The sequence below is a fragment of the Lytechinus pictus genome, chromosome 4 (genome assembly GCF_037042905.1).
Source record: "Lytechinus pictus isolate F3 Inbred chromosome 4, Lp3.0, whole genome shotgun sequence".
Taxonomy (NCBI): Eukaryota; Metazoa; Echinodermata; class Echinoidea; order Temnopleuroida; family Toxopneustidae; genus Lytechinus; species Lytechinus pictus.
This window is the reverse complement of record NC_087248.1, coordinates 169,587-188,662: the sequence shown is the minus strand read 5'-3', so window position 1 is coordinate 188,662 and position 19,076 is coordinate 169,587. Positions and strand designations below refer to the sequence as shown.

At 36.3% G+C, this 19,076-nt stretch overlaps 1 protein-coding gene across 1 annotated transcript in view; it reads right to left on the bottom strand.

The window, feature by feature from the left end:
- The window catches only part of LOC129259215 (metabotropic glutamate receptor 1-like), a 110,184-nt gene that overhangs the window by 16,537 nt on the left and 74,571 nt on the right, over positions 1 to 19,076 (bottom strand). The window contains exons 2-3 of the mRNA XM_054897519.2: positions 18,585 to 18,831; positions 17,330 to 17,583 (exon numbers count right to left, since the gene is read on the bottom strand). Of these exons, the coding sequence (XP_054753494.2) occupies positions 17,330 to 17,583; positions 18,585 to 18,831 (501 nt within the window). The remainder of the gene's footprint in view (positions 1 to 17,329; positions 17,584 to 18,584; positions 18,832 to 19,076) is intronic.

The following is a 19,076-nucleotide window of genomic DNA, read 5'->3' as shown; positions in this document are numbered from 1 at the left end:
CTCTCTGCGCTTTACAGACATACTATTACCCCGGCCATCGGATCCTTGCATGCCCGCATACAATGTATGCATCTTCTCCACTCCCTGGGGAGCATTCCAACAAGAGTTCCAAGACTCAATTGCTAGGCATACTACATATAGGCTTTCACATCCTACCGGGTACCCATTTAACACCTGGGTGGAGAGTGGCAAAGTGTGGATTAACACCTTGCCAAAGGACGCTAGGCCATGGTGGGATTCGAACACACGACCCTCTGATTACAAGGCGAGAGTCAGAACCACTACACCACGACGCTTCCAAATATATAAACACGAACAAATTGATCATTTTGACCAGTCATACACATACATTAACATTAATCCTTGTCTCACCAGCTAGTAATAATATAACTTATTATTTTGACCAGTCATACGCATACATTGATATTAATCACGAACAAATTGATCATTTTGACCAGTCATACACACACATTGATATTAATCCTTGTCTCACCAGCTAGTAATAATATCATTTATTATTTTGACCAGTCATATGCATACATTGATATCAATCCTTGTCTCACCAGTTACTAATAATATGTGTTCGAAAAAGGCTCGTAAATCACCTGGGAGTAATTAGTTTTCAATGGTAGAATATTTCAACGTAATATGATATGAAGGATCTTCCAATTGCGTATTTATATAATAAGAGCTTAGGGAATAATTATGGTGGCTGTATTACACAAATCAGACCAATTGTATAGTTTAATTCATGATTATAGACAAAATATGTTAAAATAATATAAAAATACAAATGTTTGATGAAAAATATATATTTCCCATTATGTTTATTACTGGGAGACTTGTGATACGTGTGCTATTTCTAAAGTTCCCTTTTATACATTTTCGAGGAGGTGTGGAGTGGGCGTGTGAATATGCAAGAAACGAACTTGAAATAAAGTGATGGGCCAAACGAAAACATCAGTTTTACATGACCCCAAACACTGCCAAAATGTTGATATAATCACATCTGAAAACATACCCATGATATAATATTCCCATGCTAATTGGAATATTGTTGCTTTAGGATGATGTATTAAGGCACATCATCGTATCACCCACATAGCATCAATGTGAAAGTGATTAATGTCTTTTTACACGATTGGACGCCTTTCTGTACCACTGTCAAACATATATTTTCCATCATGCAGAGTTAGACTAATTAACATCTTGAGTTAACCGTTGAATGTTTGTTAACACGGTTAGAATCATTTAGTAGAACAGTATGATACCCTCTCATGGGTGATGTCATAAGCTAACGCCTGCTGTGGGATATACATGTTTTCTTTACATGTTCTGGTAAACGAACATGGCGCGCGAACATCGCTGTGATGAGAGTGATATAATCAAGCTCATTTCAACGCGAGGCAGGTGAACCAATATATTGTTAAGAGTCTTTGACCGAAGATGTCCATTATTGTAAAATCGAAGATGTCTGATGCCGGGAGGTGAAGGATGGCGCAGAGTTGAGATAGACATAAAACGTCCATATATTGGAAATGTTGATCAAGCATAAGGTTTTTAAAGAAAATATGACGCGCAGACGGAGAAAGTTACGTTCTGCGGTACTAAATCGGCAATAAACAATGTATTTGATCTACTTAAAACTAATGAATGACATAGACAGTCTGACGGGAAAATGTAAAACACTAGAGTCATTAATTCAATGGAGCAAAATGTTTCTGAGTCGCTTCACCATGATGCTACCGACAAAACATGGCATGATGGCCTGAATAGGAAGGTTTCGATTGAGTAATACTTGGTTTAAATCTTCCTGCTCGATTTGGGTCACGTTCATTACTGATGAGAATCAAGTTGTGCCCTTGGGAATTTTAAAAAGGAATAGTGTCCTTTATTTCATATATTTTTTCCTTTGTTTCAATATTATTCATGTATATTGCTTCCTTTATTCCCGTAAATATCACGGTGTCTGTCTCCGTCTCTTTCCTTCTTTTTTTTCTCAGTCTCTCTCTCCGGTTTCGGCATTCCTTTGTTCAATATCTTCAACATGTTCGATATACACCCATACGTCCATGGGAGCCATTGTGTCTGTTTGTCTGTCTGTATCTCTCTCCCTTCTTTAACCATCTTCTTCATCAGTCATGAATTGAATAAATAACCCTTTTTTTACAACTTCACAGAGTAATCTTTGTATTTAATGCTCAACGGCTTATTCATGTTTGTCACTCTCCACCCAGGTGTTAAATGGGTACCCGGTCGGATGTGATAGTCAATGTGATTAGATTGGCATAAAATATGTGCACCGATAAACGGTTGCCTGGCCAGGATACTCCCCAGGGAGTGGAGATGGTGCACTTTATGTGTGGAACAGTGCTGGATCCTATGACCGGGTAATAATAATTACAATGTAAAGCACTTAGAAACCAAAGTATGAAGCACAATATAAAACAATATAACTTTTATTATCATTTTTATTATTATAATGAAAATAATAAAAATAGTAATAGTAATGATAATAATAACAATAATAACAACTATTGTCGTTATTATTATTATTATCATCATTATTAATACCAGATTATCAAAACATATGCACAGTATAATAACCAATATTAATAAGGCGTTTTTTGTTGTTGTTGTAACCTTCCTTCGCAAATTCCATCATTTTCATTGGCGTTATCATAATATCTAGCAAGGAGGATTTGTTAAATCGTTAATTTCTGAAAGTAACTTCAATAACGGATAATTGAAGATTTTGAGAAGTGAGAACCGTCTCACGCCATTCTGACGAGATTGGCAGAGTCAGTTTTCTTTCAGAATAGATGGTCCAGGAGTGGCATAGCTATTCCTCAATAGAGCTTAGGGGTGGGTAACGTCGGGAACGATAACAAAAAAAGTTTCCTGTATACATGATTTGATGTCGTCCAAACTTACAATTTTCTCTTTGGCAGAAGAAGACGAAGAAGAAAAGCGGATTCAGAGGAAAGGGAGGAGGGGAGGAGGAAAGGATTAGAAGATAAGGCAGAAGAACAAAAGGAAAAAGAAGAAGAAGAAAGAAGAAGAAGAAGAAGGAGAAGAAAGAAATAAAGAAAGAAAGAAAGAAAGAAAAAGTAGGACAAGTTGCACAAAAAATGATACATGATTTCTTATTCTGTCTTCGTCATGTAATATTTACAAAGAAGAAGAAGAAGAGGAGAAGGACGAAGAAGAAAAAGAAGAAGAAGATAAATGCTTTATCATCAATATTGAAATATCAATACTTCTGTTGTTTTGCTGATGGTTTTCATTAAAATTGTTATAGTCTATATGAATTGATAATCTCATTTCCTTCATAATATCTTTATTGGTGAAAGCTCTGGGCAATGTTTCCTTACGCCCCCGCCAGAAATGAAAGAGAAACTACGTTTATTTAGCTTGGTGACAATTGTTACTCCATCTTGTTTGTACATCGTGATGTACAAACCATTCTAACGTTCATTAAACTACTACCGTTCGATTCCTTATTTAAACACAAACGCAGCATACTCACAATTTGTCTCCACCCCCCCCCCCCACTCCCCGACGTGATCTAGGTATAGAAGATACAATCAATAAAATATTCAATAAAATATATATTTATGTAAATCAAGTCTGAGGTTCATTTTGTTTTATGCAAAAGAGTTTTATGATTGATCGTAATTTCCCAGACATTATTCTTATTTCGAGAAAATAGAGTATTGTTATTTAGCTATGATATTCTGCAATTCTGTAAAATGAATTACCAATTAGCCATGTTAGTTGGACAATAAACAGTCAAAATGGTCAAAATCAAAGTAGTGGTTAGATATTAATATGTGGTTTTATTTTTTTTTATCAAGCTATCCCTATCATGCCTACGGTGAAAAAAATGTATTCAGTACATTTGTATTTACACCATCTTATTTAGTCAACGTTGGAAAACTTATGCAGGGCTTGACAATTCCTTGGGCTCAGCTGACCAAAAAGGGGCTGCTTTAAAATCAGGAAAATCATGATCACGTTACAAAAAAATAATAATAGTAAAAAAGAAATTACCGTATAGACGTAAGGCCGCTATCGAGATTTGCCAGTTAATGACCATTGTGAGAGAGGTCGAGATATTATTTTCATGAAGTCATTTTGAGAACCAGTAATATATGGGGTTTTCACAAAGGATTTACTCCCAAGATCTACGAAGCAAGTGATGCACAGGATAACAACTTTTCGGAGTATCACTAACAACAATAATTATGAAAACTGATGAATTTACTATATTTACAGACTTGTCTGGGCATGGATCTATAATAATAACGTGGCACAGGGATTCGAACCTCGGCCCTTTGAATCGGTGTATAACTTGCAGCTTTAAAAGAGACGCCCTCTAGACTGAGGTACATGTAACACCGATCGCGAGATGCATACATCCTATTCCTGCCTACATGGGAGTACATATTGAGGTGACGTGACAAATTTAGGTGTTCCAATGCTCCCGTTCTGAATTGCTTGGTAAACATAAGAGATAACGGGCAGTTGTCATGTTTCGGCCTAAAATGCTTCGAGATATGTGTTTGGGATATGAAGAAGAGATATGTGTTTGGGATATGAAGACTTATGCCAAGACTATCCAATATAAAGACCATTAGTGCACCCAAGTTGTTAGATGGCGATCATTACGACATACATTCAACCATCTTTAGGGCAGGATAATAAGAATTATCGAGTTCATATTCTGAATCCATCTATGCGATATATGACAGGTGACATAAAGCCTGAAAGGTCGGAATCGGTTTCATCTGTTCATGATAAAGAATGCTGCTCAAAAAGCTTTTATCATCGTAAAAATTTAACAGTTTGGAAGTGATATTACTGATGTAATAAGCAGTTAATAATCATAGTATATTTTATCAAATTTGAATCCAGACAATAACACTCCGGGGGCTATGTCATTTTACTGAGTATTTTCTGTACTCCTTTTATTCAAACAGTTGACTAGCACGTAAAATGAAATGCACGCATATCTACAAACTACAAATATTTGCGGCTGACTGTAACGTTTATAATAATGATAAAAAGCAATCAGGTTTGTTGTTCTTAGCGTGTACGAATACTCCTAAAAGTGCTTAATATTTCGTTATGACAGCGAATTGATAAAAAAACCCATAAATTACCTATGTATTTCACAAAAAGAAGAAACAAAAGTTGTGTTTTCAAAATAGGCATACATGTTCTTAATGCCGGACCCTTGGTGGATTGAGTGTGCAAAGGCCTGTCGTATTCTTTGTTTGATCAGATAGTCCCAGCGACCGTGTTTCAAATTCGTGTTCAAATACCCGATGGGAAATGTCATCATGGCCTATGGTAAATAACAAGAATCATTGGTCACCAAGGGGAGATAAGAAAAATCAGACAGATCTTCCTTTAGACGCTGACCACAGACTCTTAAACAAATACTTTACCATAGCAATGCTGAATGCCGATTGTGAGGTGTTGCTTATTATATCAACCAATTAGTGGTAATTGCCTTCAAACCCCGTTTTTATTTACATAAGAGAGAGATTACATAATCAAGCAACGAACTCGTTTATAAATTAGAAAGTAAAATGTAAATACTCGACTAAGACTAAGTCTATCGATCTAACTGTCGTTATGATGTATATTAAATCTTATCTCATAAGTCTTATTATTTATGTTTTAATAATTCACACGATTCAATTTGATTTAAATTATTTCTAATTTTATGATCATGAATGTAATGTTTTACCATGTTCAAAGATGTTTGATGTGAGAAGAGAATAAAAGATCGTTTAAAAATATCGATCTACCGAAGATATGAACACACTGCATTAAATCTACCTGCAAATTCTAAATGGTAAAAAATATGAACTTACGAGGAATTCTGATCAGATGTTGTGAATTGTGATATCACTCAAACAAACAAAATGAGAAGACTTGTTCTTCTTTCTCAACTTGATTGTTCTTTGAAATCACCCCAGCCTGCCATTGCTAAGTCGGAGGAAATGGTGATGACTACCAGAATGGCCAATTGTAACCAAACATGTTTTCTTTGGGGACTCTCTTTTCACGAGGCGGTACTTATGGCATTTAGTATTTTTTTCTCGAATATGACGGATGATCTGCTCCTGAAGACAAGCCAAACGTTTTATTCTGCAAATATATAGTTTGCATTTCTCCTCATATATATGTTCAAGTAAATATCTTGGTTTAGAAGAAAATCATATCATATATAAAACCTAAAAGATTACCTTACTTCCTACAGACTTTCTAATATATATAGATTAAAATCAGGTAGACATTATTTACTAACATCAGGCTATTCGCAAGTCATAGTTGAACAATGACGTGGTAAATATGTTTTCCAATGGTTGTTTCCAAAAAACGGATATGCTTTTCGAATGATAAAACGTACAGTTCTGCAACGTTCAAATGCAACCATTGGAGCTCTTTCTGGCAGTGGCGTAATGAGCCAAACAAAATAATGAAGGGGCCAGATGTGGTGTATCAGGCAAACTTAACAAAAACTTTTAAAAAAGTTGCGAGCGAGAGGAGCGAGACATCAAAAATTTTGACCTTTTTTTTATGCAAAAATCAAATTTGGTGATACATTTTGACATAACATTCAGAAGATAATATCAAATTTCACACTTCTCTCTTTCTTTTTTTTTCTTGGTCGTGATTTTATTATTATTATTATTATTTTTTTTTTTTTTTGGGGGGGGGGCAAGCCCCCCAAGTAGCCCCCCTTCCCACTCCATCTGTACGCTACTGCTTTTGGCGATGCAATTTTATCATGTTACTTAGCGTTTTGTACTCGCAAGTCTACGGTTAGTTTACACTGCATCCTTTTAGGGTGCCGAGTTTTACCATTCCAATAGGGAAGGTGCAGTTTCCACGATTTAAAAGTCATGCACCCTGAAAGGCTGATGGAAAGATGTGCCTTTAAAGGTGCATACGGGCATTTCTAATGTAAGGAACAAAATTCATTTTTCACCACTCTTCAACTTCTGGTACGAGATTGCACCAAAGAAGGTGCTACCGCTACCAGTATAGATTCGAATAGGGGGTAAACTGGTACTTTTTGCTACTATGAATGGATCCATCGCTCAAAACAAAATTGACATGTAGAATTGGATTTTACTTTATAGGATAAATCATGTCCGGTATTTTATGGTGCACCCTCGATATTTAGCGCACGGCATACTAGGCATCACTTCCTTTATTCTGAGTCCCCATTTTTCATTTTTGTGTTTGTAGGTCGTGGTATTCATTTGATAATGACAGGTGTTATCTTTCAGTTTCATCATCGCTATGGCTGTGTTTGGGTTTACATACCTGTCAATGCCTTCACGTTGTACCAACAGACATGGTTATATTAAACTATTTAAAGGACGTGGTTGAAAATCACCCTGCCCTATAGGATTTCCCCCACAGAACCCACTTTAAGAATGGAAAACAAATTCCATTGTGAATTCTACAGTAATACCGTATGGAGTAAGTTATTTTCACCAGTTAAGTTTAAACAATATTTTTTTCATCATTATTTTGTAGCAATGATAAATTTTATTTTGTCATGATTGTCAATTTCCGCCAAAAAATCAAAAGATCAAAAAATCAATCGCTTCTTACTCTTTCGTTGGAAATATTCATTTGAATGAGCGAGTTTTTTTTTTAAATAATCATTATTATTTGGAATGCTATTTCTTTTCTAAGATTTATGGTTGCGTTTTTTGTAAGAATATTTCGATCAAAGTCAAATGGGAGGAAATCCACTCGTAACATCCCATCAACTAAACCATTGGAAAATATGTCACGGGTATCCATCTGAGAAATACTATATGATAGGTGTTATCCTTCTAAATCAAAATGACAACACGATCTGTGAATTTCAAAACATTCAAGACAACATATCGTTCATGGTTTCCTTGTTAGAAATCACAGGACGATGGATTCAAGGTAGCACACATAGTACACTGACCAGGAACACTTTTCATAAAACAAATTTGCAATAATAGTTTAAAGTTACTGAAATCTTTCAATCTGATAGGCTGACACTTGTTAATATATTATAACAAGTCTTTATGACACCAAACACAGAGCTTGACAGATGATCGCAGAGTTAATTTCATCTTTTTACTGATAAATAATCAAATATGTGTAACCAAGGATTGAATCGTCACCCCTCTTTCATTCAAATCAGCAAATCGCAAGTCCTAAAATCATACCACCATACTACTTACTAATTTCCTTCATTTTCGTTCTCTTTTTAAAACGTTTTTTCTATATTTCTTTACTTTATTGACTGTTGCTTTATTTACGCTGTGATATAATGTATTGTGGAGGGCCTACTAAATGCATATTATTTTCAGTGTTATACAATGACCGATATTAGTGGTATCATTATTATTATATTTCTTAAATTGCTATTATCATTAATATTCTTATGTTTAAAAATTGTTAGTATCATTATCATTCTTCTTATTTTTAATAATATCATTATAACTAACACTATATTCATACCTCCATGATTGCACATATACACCGCTGCGTGTTCAACCCCCCACCCCCACCCCCCTCCTCCCAAGGAACAGGGTTCCACCATGATCACATTAAAGTCACCTGATTGATGTCTGCTAAAAACGAAAAAATAAATAAATATATGAAACTTATTCCTGAATGTGCCGTAACATTGGGTGTTTAGAATGATAAAAGAATTATGAACAATTAAGACATCAAGATGGCGCGTAGAGGACAAACGCCACCACAGTCCTTCTTTAACAGCTTGTTAACATTTGGAAATAAGTACATCTCAGCTGGTGAAAGTGACAGACCTTGTGTTATCTGATTATAACCATGTGGATAATTACCACACACACCCATTAATAGAGGACACTGAAAGATGAATCTTGCAATAAGGTGCTCATCCAAAGATTGATTGAGAATGATGTCTTGTATCTCCCTTCAACGCTATACCATACTGTTTCTAGATCGACAGTGATTATTATTTCAAAGTATGCCATCCTAGCTCTGCCCACAATGTTATCATTTGTCCTTGATGCAGGATGAGGACCGGTAACATGCACAGTATATTCAACACTTAATATTATATTGATATTTTATTCGGTTGATGTTCATGTGTTCACTTATTAAACAAATAAAAAAAGTAAATAATTGTGACATAACATTTCTTGTCATTTTAACAAAAAAGAACGAAAGAGCCCATTCATCAGGTAAGTATAAACAGAGAAGTGGTATGTGATAGATATCAGAGACAATGATGATTGATATAACATGGTCAAATCTATCCATTATCAGTGGCATAAAGCTATGTGGATCCATCACAACCGTCTCTAGGTTTGATGGATTAAACTTATCGATCACTAACAATTTAAAGGTTTGATAGTTAACGAAGCCAAACCATATTTGACCATTATCAGTATGCTTTTCAATGTAAGGCAGACAAAATACACCTGGCAATATCTACGTTACATGGAAATCTTACCCCTAAATAGTACTTCGATTTTAGAATTTAAATGATATACAAGAATTTTTTTTTCCAAAGTATCATTTTTGTTAAAATGCTGAAAATATATTACAACGAATGACCGGTATTATGATTATTTCAAGATTAAGGTCATAATCACTGAGCTATATCTGCTAAAACATGCCAATATACTACAGGAAGATAATTATTCATTTTTTAAAGAATAATGTTCATGTGGACAGTGAATTCCAAAGTAAAAGTGACATTCATTCATGGCGTGCATGATGTACTGATTGATCACATCCATCTACCATGTCTACGCTTTGCAAAAAAACATACAAACACAGAAAAAAATGTGTTAATTGAGCACCAACACAATAGCTGTATGGAATATGTGACTATACCAGAACAAGTTCTTATAATCAGTAAAAGTGCAAATGAAAATATAAACACATGCTCGGCATGCCACGGGTGGATCCAACAAGGCTTAGGAAAGGTAGGGGCTCACATTTTGGGAACAAAAAAGACGGGCATAACAATGATGATAAACCTTGAACCTTTAAGAATAATCCCTTTCAGCAGCTTCAAAGCTAGCGCCCCCTAGTACCCCTTTTTCTAAAACGGAAGACCAAAATATGTTTCTCTTTGAGTGATGATAACTTTTAATTATTACTACTGTTATTACTATTATTATTACTAGTACTGTTATTATTATTACCAATAATAATATTAATAATAATTGCGAAAAGTAATCATCACTCAAAGAGGAAAATATGTTGGTCTTCCATTTAGGAAAAAAAAAAATAGGGACTAGGGGGGGGGGGGGGGGCTAATTCCCTTCACGTTCAACGCGCCAGCCGTTTTCCCATACATGTAATACAGGAATATCACGGTAAATATTAAGTTGATCATGAATACCATGGAAACAGTCGTCGTTTCTCATGACGATAGTGGACAAGCCTGACCGGCTAACTCACAATTCATTGATTTCCATTTTTATCCCCAAATCCCTGGTTACCAAACTTCCTCTTCCTCTATTTACACCGACACGACTGTTTGTAACTCTATACTGCTTCGATTTTCCTGATTTTAAAGCACGGCCATATCAATAACACTCTCCTCGTTATAATACATGCTTAGAGTTTATGAATGAACTGATACTTGCACTTATTTCACGAGAAAATTTTCATCATGGATACTTTCCCAAGAAAGAGAGGAAGACGACGAAGAATATGTTAATAAGCAAATAAATCTAGGCCTTTAATTAAATTGGTTTTTATTATGTGAATATTGAATATCCAATGATTATCAAATAATCCAAGGGGAGGGGGAGGAACATCGAAGGGAGGATAATAATTAAACTTATTCCATTTAGATATACATTGCGCTCCTGCATACATTTCCTAAACTTTGGGGGTTTCTTATCGGAGTTTGTTAAATGAGCCTTCATTTCTTCAATAGCTGCAGTAATTTTCTTATTCACCCTTTTGTTTACTTGTCCTATCATTTTCGCTATTTCGCCTCGTCTTGGATTTGGTGTGGCTCAATTTATTGTACACAAATTGAAACAATGTAAATCCTAAATAAAGACGAATAATGACAAATGATGCGGATATTCCACATATTTCAGAGGGCTTTATTCAAAGCGTTCTATATATCTAAGCGCCAAAATATCGCAACGAGAGAACTAAATAAAAAGTACTTGAATATAGTTTTTGCATAATTTTTCGGTATACAATTTACCCTTTCCTTTTCTTTTTCCTGATTTTTTTAAATTAAAGATTGTACAATGCAAAACAGCTTTGAGAATCGAAAATTGCAAAAGTAAAAATACGTTGAAAAATGAAGGGGGTTGCTAAAAACGCGATAGGCCTACACTTAATACAAACATAATGCCTCGTGTAATGTGATATTCAATAACTGATAGGCATACTCCATATCAGAGATTTATTATTCAAGGTTAAAATGATAATCTATGTGAGAGTCAATAGTCACTTGAATGAAGCTGGAAGGTCAATATACTTTTAGCATTGTGCATGGCGTCCTATAATACACGCATCACTCATCTTATGGAGTGAAGTCCCATTATCTTCATTCCCTTCCTTCCTCTCTCCATCTCGTTCATTTACTCTTCAGTCTCTTCGTCCGTCCGTTACCTTTAATTCATAGCAATTGTTACCTTTATATTACTCTTCATTTAAATCCAAGTCCGTATCACCATCAAGTTAATTTGAATAAAAGGAGAAAGATTTGATGAGCTTAACATTATCAGAATCGGATGTAAAATAAGAAAGTAGTGGTTTTGGCAATTTGCACAATCTGGTTAACTTCACAAAAAGTGATATGCATATTTCATTTTCCATCCCATAACACAATACATGATTTGAGTCTTCTTGTACATTTAGAATAACTTAAATGTAATGTTATTCGGGAGTTCTTTCAGACAACTTACCCTGAAATTATATTTTTGAAGGAAATTCAAAGGAAATATAGTGAGAGATTTATATTAAGAGTTCTCTATATTTCTATATCACATGTATATAAATGCCTTGTGAAACTTAGTAAAACTTAAAAAAATCAAATACTTTCACATTTCATATAATCTGTTTTGATTTATTTTGTTGTTGTGCTGATTTGAACTTTCTTTGTTTCTAGATATATATTTGGTATTGGGGTGGTTTGGACTTTGATAAATATTTGAATCGTAATGCAAGGGCTTATTTATCGCATTTGGGTGAGTTTGTAGAAACGTTTCTCCTCTTTGACATGAGCACTCGTTCATTCATACAAACACTGGCGTACAGATTTGGGGGTTAGGGGAGGGGACTCTTATCCCTCCCCCACCCCACCTCCCGAATTTTTCACGACCAAGAAAAAAAGAGAAGATAAAAAGGAAAGAGAGAAGGGTGAAATATCATATTATTTCCTGAATGTTGTGTCAAAATCTATCACAATTTGGATTTTTGTTACAAACAGGTCAAAATTTTTGCTCGCAACATTAAAAAAAAAATTACGCGATACGCAAAATCTAGCCCCCCCCCCCAAAAAAAAAAAAAAGGTTTGCCTCATTACGCCACTGTAAATAAATAGTCCAAAAACAAAAGGTCATATGTACGTTACCTCTTAAATATGTATTAATTCATTTTCCACGATTTTACTTTTAATAGAGTGGATTATTTTTTAAAGCGACTTTTTCTACATAATATCATCTCTCATTATCTTAAAAGTAAATCTTGTCGTGTTCATGCAAAGCGTGGGAACGATGTTAAGGTTCTAGAATAAAATTAAAAATGATATTATTTCAAATCAGCTGCATGCATTGATTATTGTAATTGTAATTAATAACAGCTTGTAAGGAAACAAAAAGATTCAAATCACCTGCTACTGTCTCTTCTTTGATTGCTATCGTGTTCAAGTATGTACCTCTTTGTTTTTGTAGAAATAATATCGTTATCCTCCAGAAACCACACCCCTAATATAATCATTATTATTTGAACGCTTGTGTTTGATTAATTACCCCTCTCTCTTTCTACCCCCCCCCCCTCCCAGCCCTATTATGTTCCATGAGAGTCTATTTAATCAAGTCAAAGTACTTTTCCTCTTTTATGTTCAAATCACATACTGTACATTATCAGTACTGTTGTCAATGACGCCACATTATGACAAGAGAAGGGCGTCGCCCAAACCTGGACACCAGCTCTTCGAGGCGTGACGGAGGCACAGACCTGGAAGTGGTGCTGTATTTGTCAGGGATAAGGGGATGCCCTTTCTTTCTACGGATGAATAATAATAATAATAATTGGCATTTATATAGCGCTTTATCAATCTACGACTGTTCAAAGCGCTTCACCCGGTCACTGGATAAATAAGGATGAGATGGACATGCAGGTCGCCCCTTCCACTTTGACATACATGCACACAAAATATGGAAATCGAGGGCATTCAGAAAAGTATGTTCATTACATAACTGTGGACGTTTGGGCAAGTAGAAATCTCGTACACAGAAAATCATAATGAAAATTCTAAATAGTCCTACAATTGCGGACATCTTGTAATATTGCACATCATTGCCATTTACCTTATCCCCACTGTGAATTTGGGACCGTTGCAATTGATTTGCGTAACGCGGACGTAAACGGTGTTTGTGTGTGTCCTCGGTTCCTTGAGCATGGAATTCATCCACAGTGTGCTGCACTCGACCCAGGTGAGGGAAAGTGGTACCGGCAGGAAGTAATTCCTCAAAAAGCTGTGTGCACCTGACAGGTAGCCTAGCTTAGCCGGGGTAATAATAATAGCAGGGCCCGCTGGGAGAACAGTTTTCGGAACTGAAGTGGCTACCTTGGGTAAATGTACCGTTTATTATTATCATTATAATTATTATTATTATCATTATTATTATTATTATCATCATCATCACTATTGTTAAAAGTGAAGTTTGCTTGTGTATTCTCGCTCGTCCACCATGGATAGACCCTAGTGTAGCCTTTGTTTCCCGCTCCACCTATCGCTCTTACAATGCTTATATACTTTCCGTCTAGCTTCTTGGCAGATGAGATAAGAACTTAACGGCTCTGCCCATTACCTCGCTACACCCTAGAAACTTAATAGGCAAATAGTCCACATTCCTTTTTTAAATATGTATATACGTAACGATCATTTTTCTTTTAAATTTACGCCTTTTATATATTGACATTAATTATTTTCTCATATCGAATTTCTATCTATATCTCTTAAGGCATAGAGACTTCTTTTACTTGGTAATGTACCGATTCTCGTTCAGTAAAGCATCAGCCCTTGGGTGTAATGAAGGAAAGCCCTTCTATTATTCATAGAAAGTCACATACCAATCCCTAATGGAATCAATGTGATTATTTCATTCTAAACTTAAAACATGTCAATGATAATATTCCGAAGTGAAAGCACATTGTATTGACTGATCACGTGATATGTACGAGTGGTTTGGTCCCAGTAGTATAAGGATCAATATATCTTGGTTCGAATTTCAACCATATTATTCATGTCATCATCAAGTTCTCAAATCTATATCTGTCAGCTTTATAGTGGGAAATCTTAAAGGCGTGCATCCCATTCAGTATAACTCTACATACTTTGATGTTTTCGCTCTTGTTTATTTAATGCTTTATCAAAATTTGAAAGCTCAATATGACCTGTGAATTTAAAACATAAAACGATGGTAAAATTGTCACAATGACTTGGGTCAGATAAAAGGCACTTACACAGTCATGCTCAATGAACGATTTCGAAGTTAAAAAAATGATTGTTTTCATTGTTTCAATTACCCTATTAATCATTAATGGTCCTGGGTCTTTCACCTTCCCCACAATCGTCATGATTTTGGGTCTACAGACACGTGGAGGAATAAGAATAAATTTACAGTAATGTCATTTGGCACGGAGCTACGTTTGCCACACTCACCCCAGGTGATGTAATAGGGTATGCAACATATGTATTCCTTAAAATGCCAGAAAGGCCGACTAGGCAGTTATTCTAAGGGCGGGTAGCAAAATAAGGAGCACTAATAAACATTGCATTAGGCGCTATGGAAACGTTGCATATCATAATCATTATTACAAGTGTGTCATGACTGAAATAAATAATATATTACTCTTTGTAGTTCGATTGAGGGGTCGCGAAAATGTTTTGAAAGCGGAGGGGGGGGGGTCTTGTGTAAAGTCACAATTTTTTTTTCATTTTTGCACATTTTTAATGAACAATAATGGGAAAGGGGCTGAAGACCGCCGGACCCTTCAAGCTCCACCTCGTAACCGGCGCGGCCGCGTCTCTGGGAATCCCGACCTTTCGTTGGAGAACGCGAACGCTTATTTACGACGTTAGTTGATTTTGGAAGAGACTTTTGGGCCCGTCGTCATGGTCGTAAAACTCTGTCCTGCAATGCAAATTGTGTTACATGAGATTTTTTTTTTCGTTTCGCATCTGCAACGGAAACATTCAACATGCGTTTCGTGTGCAAAATTCTGGTTGCTACTATGGTAACAGCGATATATCCGATCTAGGACGACTTTCCAAAGCCACATTTGGTTCCTCCCAGAGCTCGAGAGGCCGCCCGGGGGGCCCACTTCCATTGAAGAGTTGATACCAGGCGCGACCACGCGTAAAAAGGGAAAGAGTGGGCAAGTACGTTACGTATAGGCCTAAGTAACGTTATAAGGGTGCAAAAACGATGTTTAAAATACTGAAAAGGAGGATATGTTTTCAATACTTGTAGGGTTTCACAAGCTAAATACTTGTTAAGAGGTGCATTTTCATAATCTGGAAAAGCATTGCTTCCCTTGTTTAGGGTGCTTTTCGAAACCGCATGGTCTCGCCTGGTATCCACTCATCAATCATTCAATGGAAGTGGTCTCCCCGGGAATTCGAATCTAATCCCCCATTTCTGGGGAAAGTAAAGCATAATGCCCATTACATTGTGTGCTAGAGGCATATCGTTTGTGTAGGAGTAAACAAAAGATAAAACACCGCACGTATACATGCTGTGTACATAATCAACGCATGCGAAATGGTTTCGGCTGGAGAGGTGATTTGACCCATGGAATCAATTGCCAGAGAGCCACCAATAATCCACATTAAATGCAATATCGATTCGATGGACTGTAATGATCTATATCTAAGCCTTAATTTGGTAACTTTTTTCTCACTCAATATGTACTCGATTTGTTTGAAAAAAACACTTTCTTATCCATGCCATGGTCTATTTTAGGTCCTGCATTTCGAATATCTCCAGCCATCAGTCGTAATGTACATGCATTTATGGTGCGGGTGTCGCGGGGAAGAATTTTGCACACGAAAAGCAGATCTGTAGGGCATGTAACCCCCCTGTAACACAAAGCTTAGCATTGATTGTAGAGCAGTTTTCTACGTTTGATTCTATTGACTATAATGTACAATCAATCTTACAAATCAAGTGTATGATTAAGCTTTAACTTTTGTGTTAGGGGACCCTAATATTAGCGTCCGTGAGGATTGCGAAAGGTGGCAAATATCATTTATAAGCCCTTCCACTTATATCTTTGTCTGAAGATACCGTATGCCATCCCTTAGACGGTTCTCGATATACACACATTGGATTTGAGAATTTGAACATACCTATATCCTGTGTCTGTATAGGACAGTAGAAGAACGAGTGAAAAGTCATATGGACGTATACACGCCATGTTTCTCAACCAGTATTGTCTAACAATAACATGTGAAAGGAGTTTAGAGGAATGGCCGGGGGGGGGGGGGCACTTCCATTGACGAGTGTATACCATGCGCGACAATTGGGTCTCGAAAAGCACCCTAAACACGTATTATCCATATTCTGAAAATGCAAGTATTGGCATGTGAAACCCTATACCCTTAACAAGTATTGGAAACACAACGATACTCCCGGTAAGTATTCCCTGAATTGGACCCCTAAACAAGTACAGCGATCGTCGGTTTTACCTTTACTACATCATTGGGTTTAGTACGGCCCCACCTCCCACACCTCGCGCAAATCGTACTCTAAACACGTAGTGTTGACTGTTTGGGCAAAAAGTACATCCTTTATAAAACATTTTAGTCTTGATTTTTTTATACCCTCGCCAATTTGACCCTAAACACGTAGCTTTCCTAGCGAAATAGATACCCCTTTTTCATTATTTTAGTGTTTTTGACACCCTTAATACGTTACGTACGTAACGTGCCCTATCTTGAAAAAGACATAATTTGTACGTGTTTTTTTTTTTGGTCGCGCATGGTATCCACTCGTCAATGTAAGTGCCCCCCCCCCCGGAGGAATGGAAATGAGGCAAGCTCAGCTGCAATACATACCTGTACAGTTGGATGGTGAATCTAGATGGAATGTTGATATGGGTGGATCTATATCTGATGGTGGTAAGAGACAGTTGAATCTCTCCTGCCAGAATCCACGAAACCATGGATTCCTAGTATTGTTTTCAGGACGTAGATTAAAGTAATATGAATCGAAGTCATGGTAGTGTTCGGTGTGGGGTTTGATGGAGATAGCTCCTATTGCTTCTTCCTCGACGTTCCGTACCACTTCCTTACGATTTGCCCATCCGTCACTATACATAAGGGGAGGGAAAGAATTAAGCATGCCATTTTAAGTATCCATGCAAGTCAAATCCTATTGTTGATTCAAAACTTACTGGTGGTAGATTCCTATAGATGACATGGACCTATCCACGGAGGATTAATCTATTGTTACTGGGGTTGCTGAGCATTGTCACAGCACCCCAGTAACAATAGATAATCCTCCGTGGATAGATCCATGATAGATGAGGTATACTGAAATCAACTCACGTTTTGTTGTTTTTAAAGAATATTGCGAAAACTTTCTACTGTAACTCCATCCCTAAATGAGAGGAGCTTCGGGTCATATTGACATCATCAACCAATTGTTATAATGGGCAAATTGACAAAGGGACATTGGTATGTGACTTTACCAGAGCTAGCTGACCAGTCCTATTAAAAGTTTTAACAAACGGACAATGTCAGCATTACCATCGAACGAAAAGCAACAAGGATGTACGAAAGCATAGAATTATATTGTGAGCATACCCTGAGCTGTGGAAAGTTCTTAGCAACTTTAATATGAGCTGTTTCAGGACTGCGCATTCAGCACTGAAATCGATATATAGAATAAATTTAGATTTTGATTAAATGGCCCCTTTCAGTTTATTCGGGTCTATACCATTAACATGAGGTTAATACTTTAAGATTATGTTTTAAACGAATAAAAAGATATTCATATGCATATGTTATTTTCCTTATACATTTTTTAATGAAGTATGCAAACTTAAAATCATACCTTATTTTCATTAAAAAAATATTTTTTTCTCAAATATCCGGGAGGGAAAGTTGTTGGCATGATCTTTTCCCTGTTATATAACTTAAGAGTTCTCATGATGTGTTTTCAGCCGTAAGAAATTCAATAGCAAGTTTGTAATCACCTTTAACATAAAATATCGAAGCAGAATTAAGTCTTGATAGACATGGATCATGTTTAAAGATGTTGAAGATTTCACACTAAACCAAAATTAAAAGGAATGCTCATTTAACTCACCTTCCTATGACGAGATATTTGCCAATCTTATCTTTCCTTCGTGTGGCCTTTAAGAGCTTAGTAACAGTGATCCCCTCACAGAAACATACTACAACATGAGCTGTAGGTGCGCTATCCAAGGTATCAACGATCTTATCAAATTCAGAAGGTTTAGATCCACTGGAGATACTAGCCGATGCTGCAATACATATTCCTCGTTCTTCAGCTAGGGCACGAAACGCCTGCATTCCACTCTCACCGTAGTTACCTAAAGGAAAATAGGTGTATGGAGGGTATGAGTTACATGTAGTGCATCATAATTATGGAATAATTTATATAACAGGGGCCATAGATTTGATTCTTTACAACATGTGATTGATAAAGAAATACTAACAATAGTAATAATTATATATGCAACATTTATATAGCGCTTAATACGAATGTTTCTAAGCGCTGCATACTATTACCCCGGCTTTAGCACGGCTTTCCTGACCAGACGCTCGAGCATTCAAG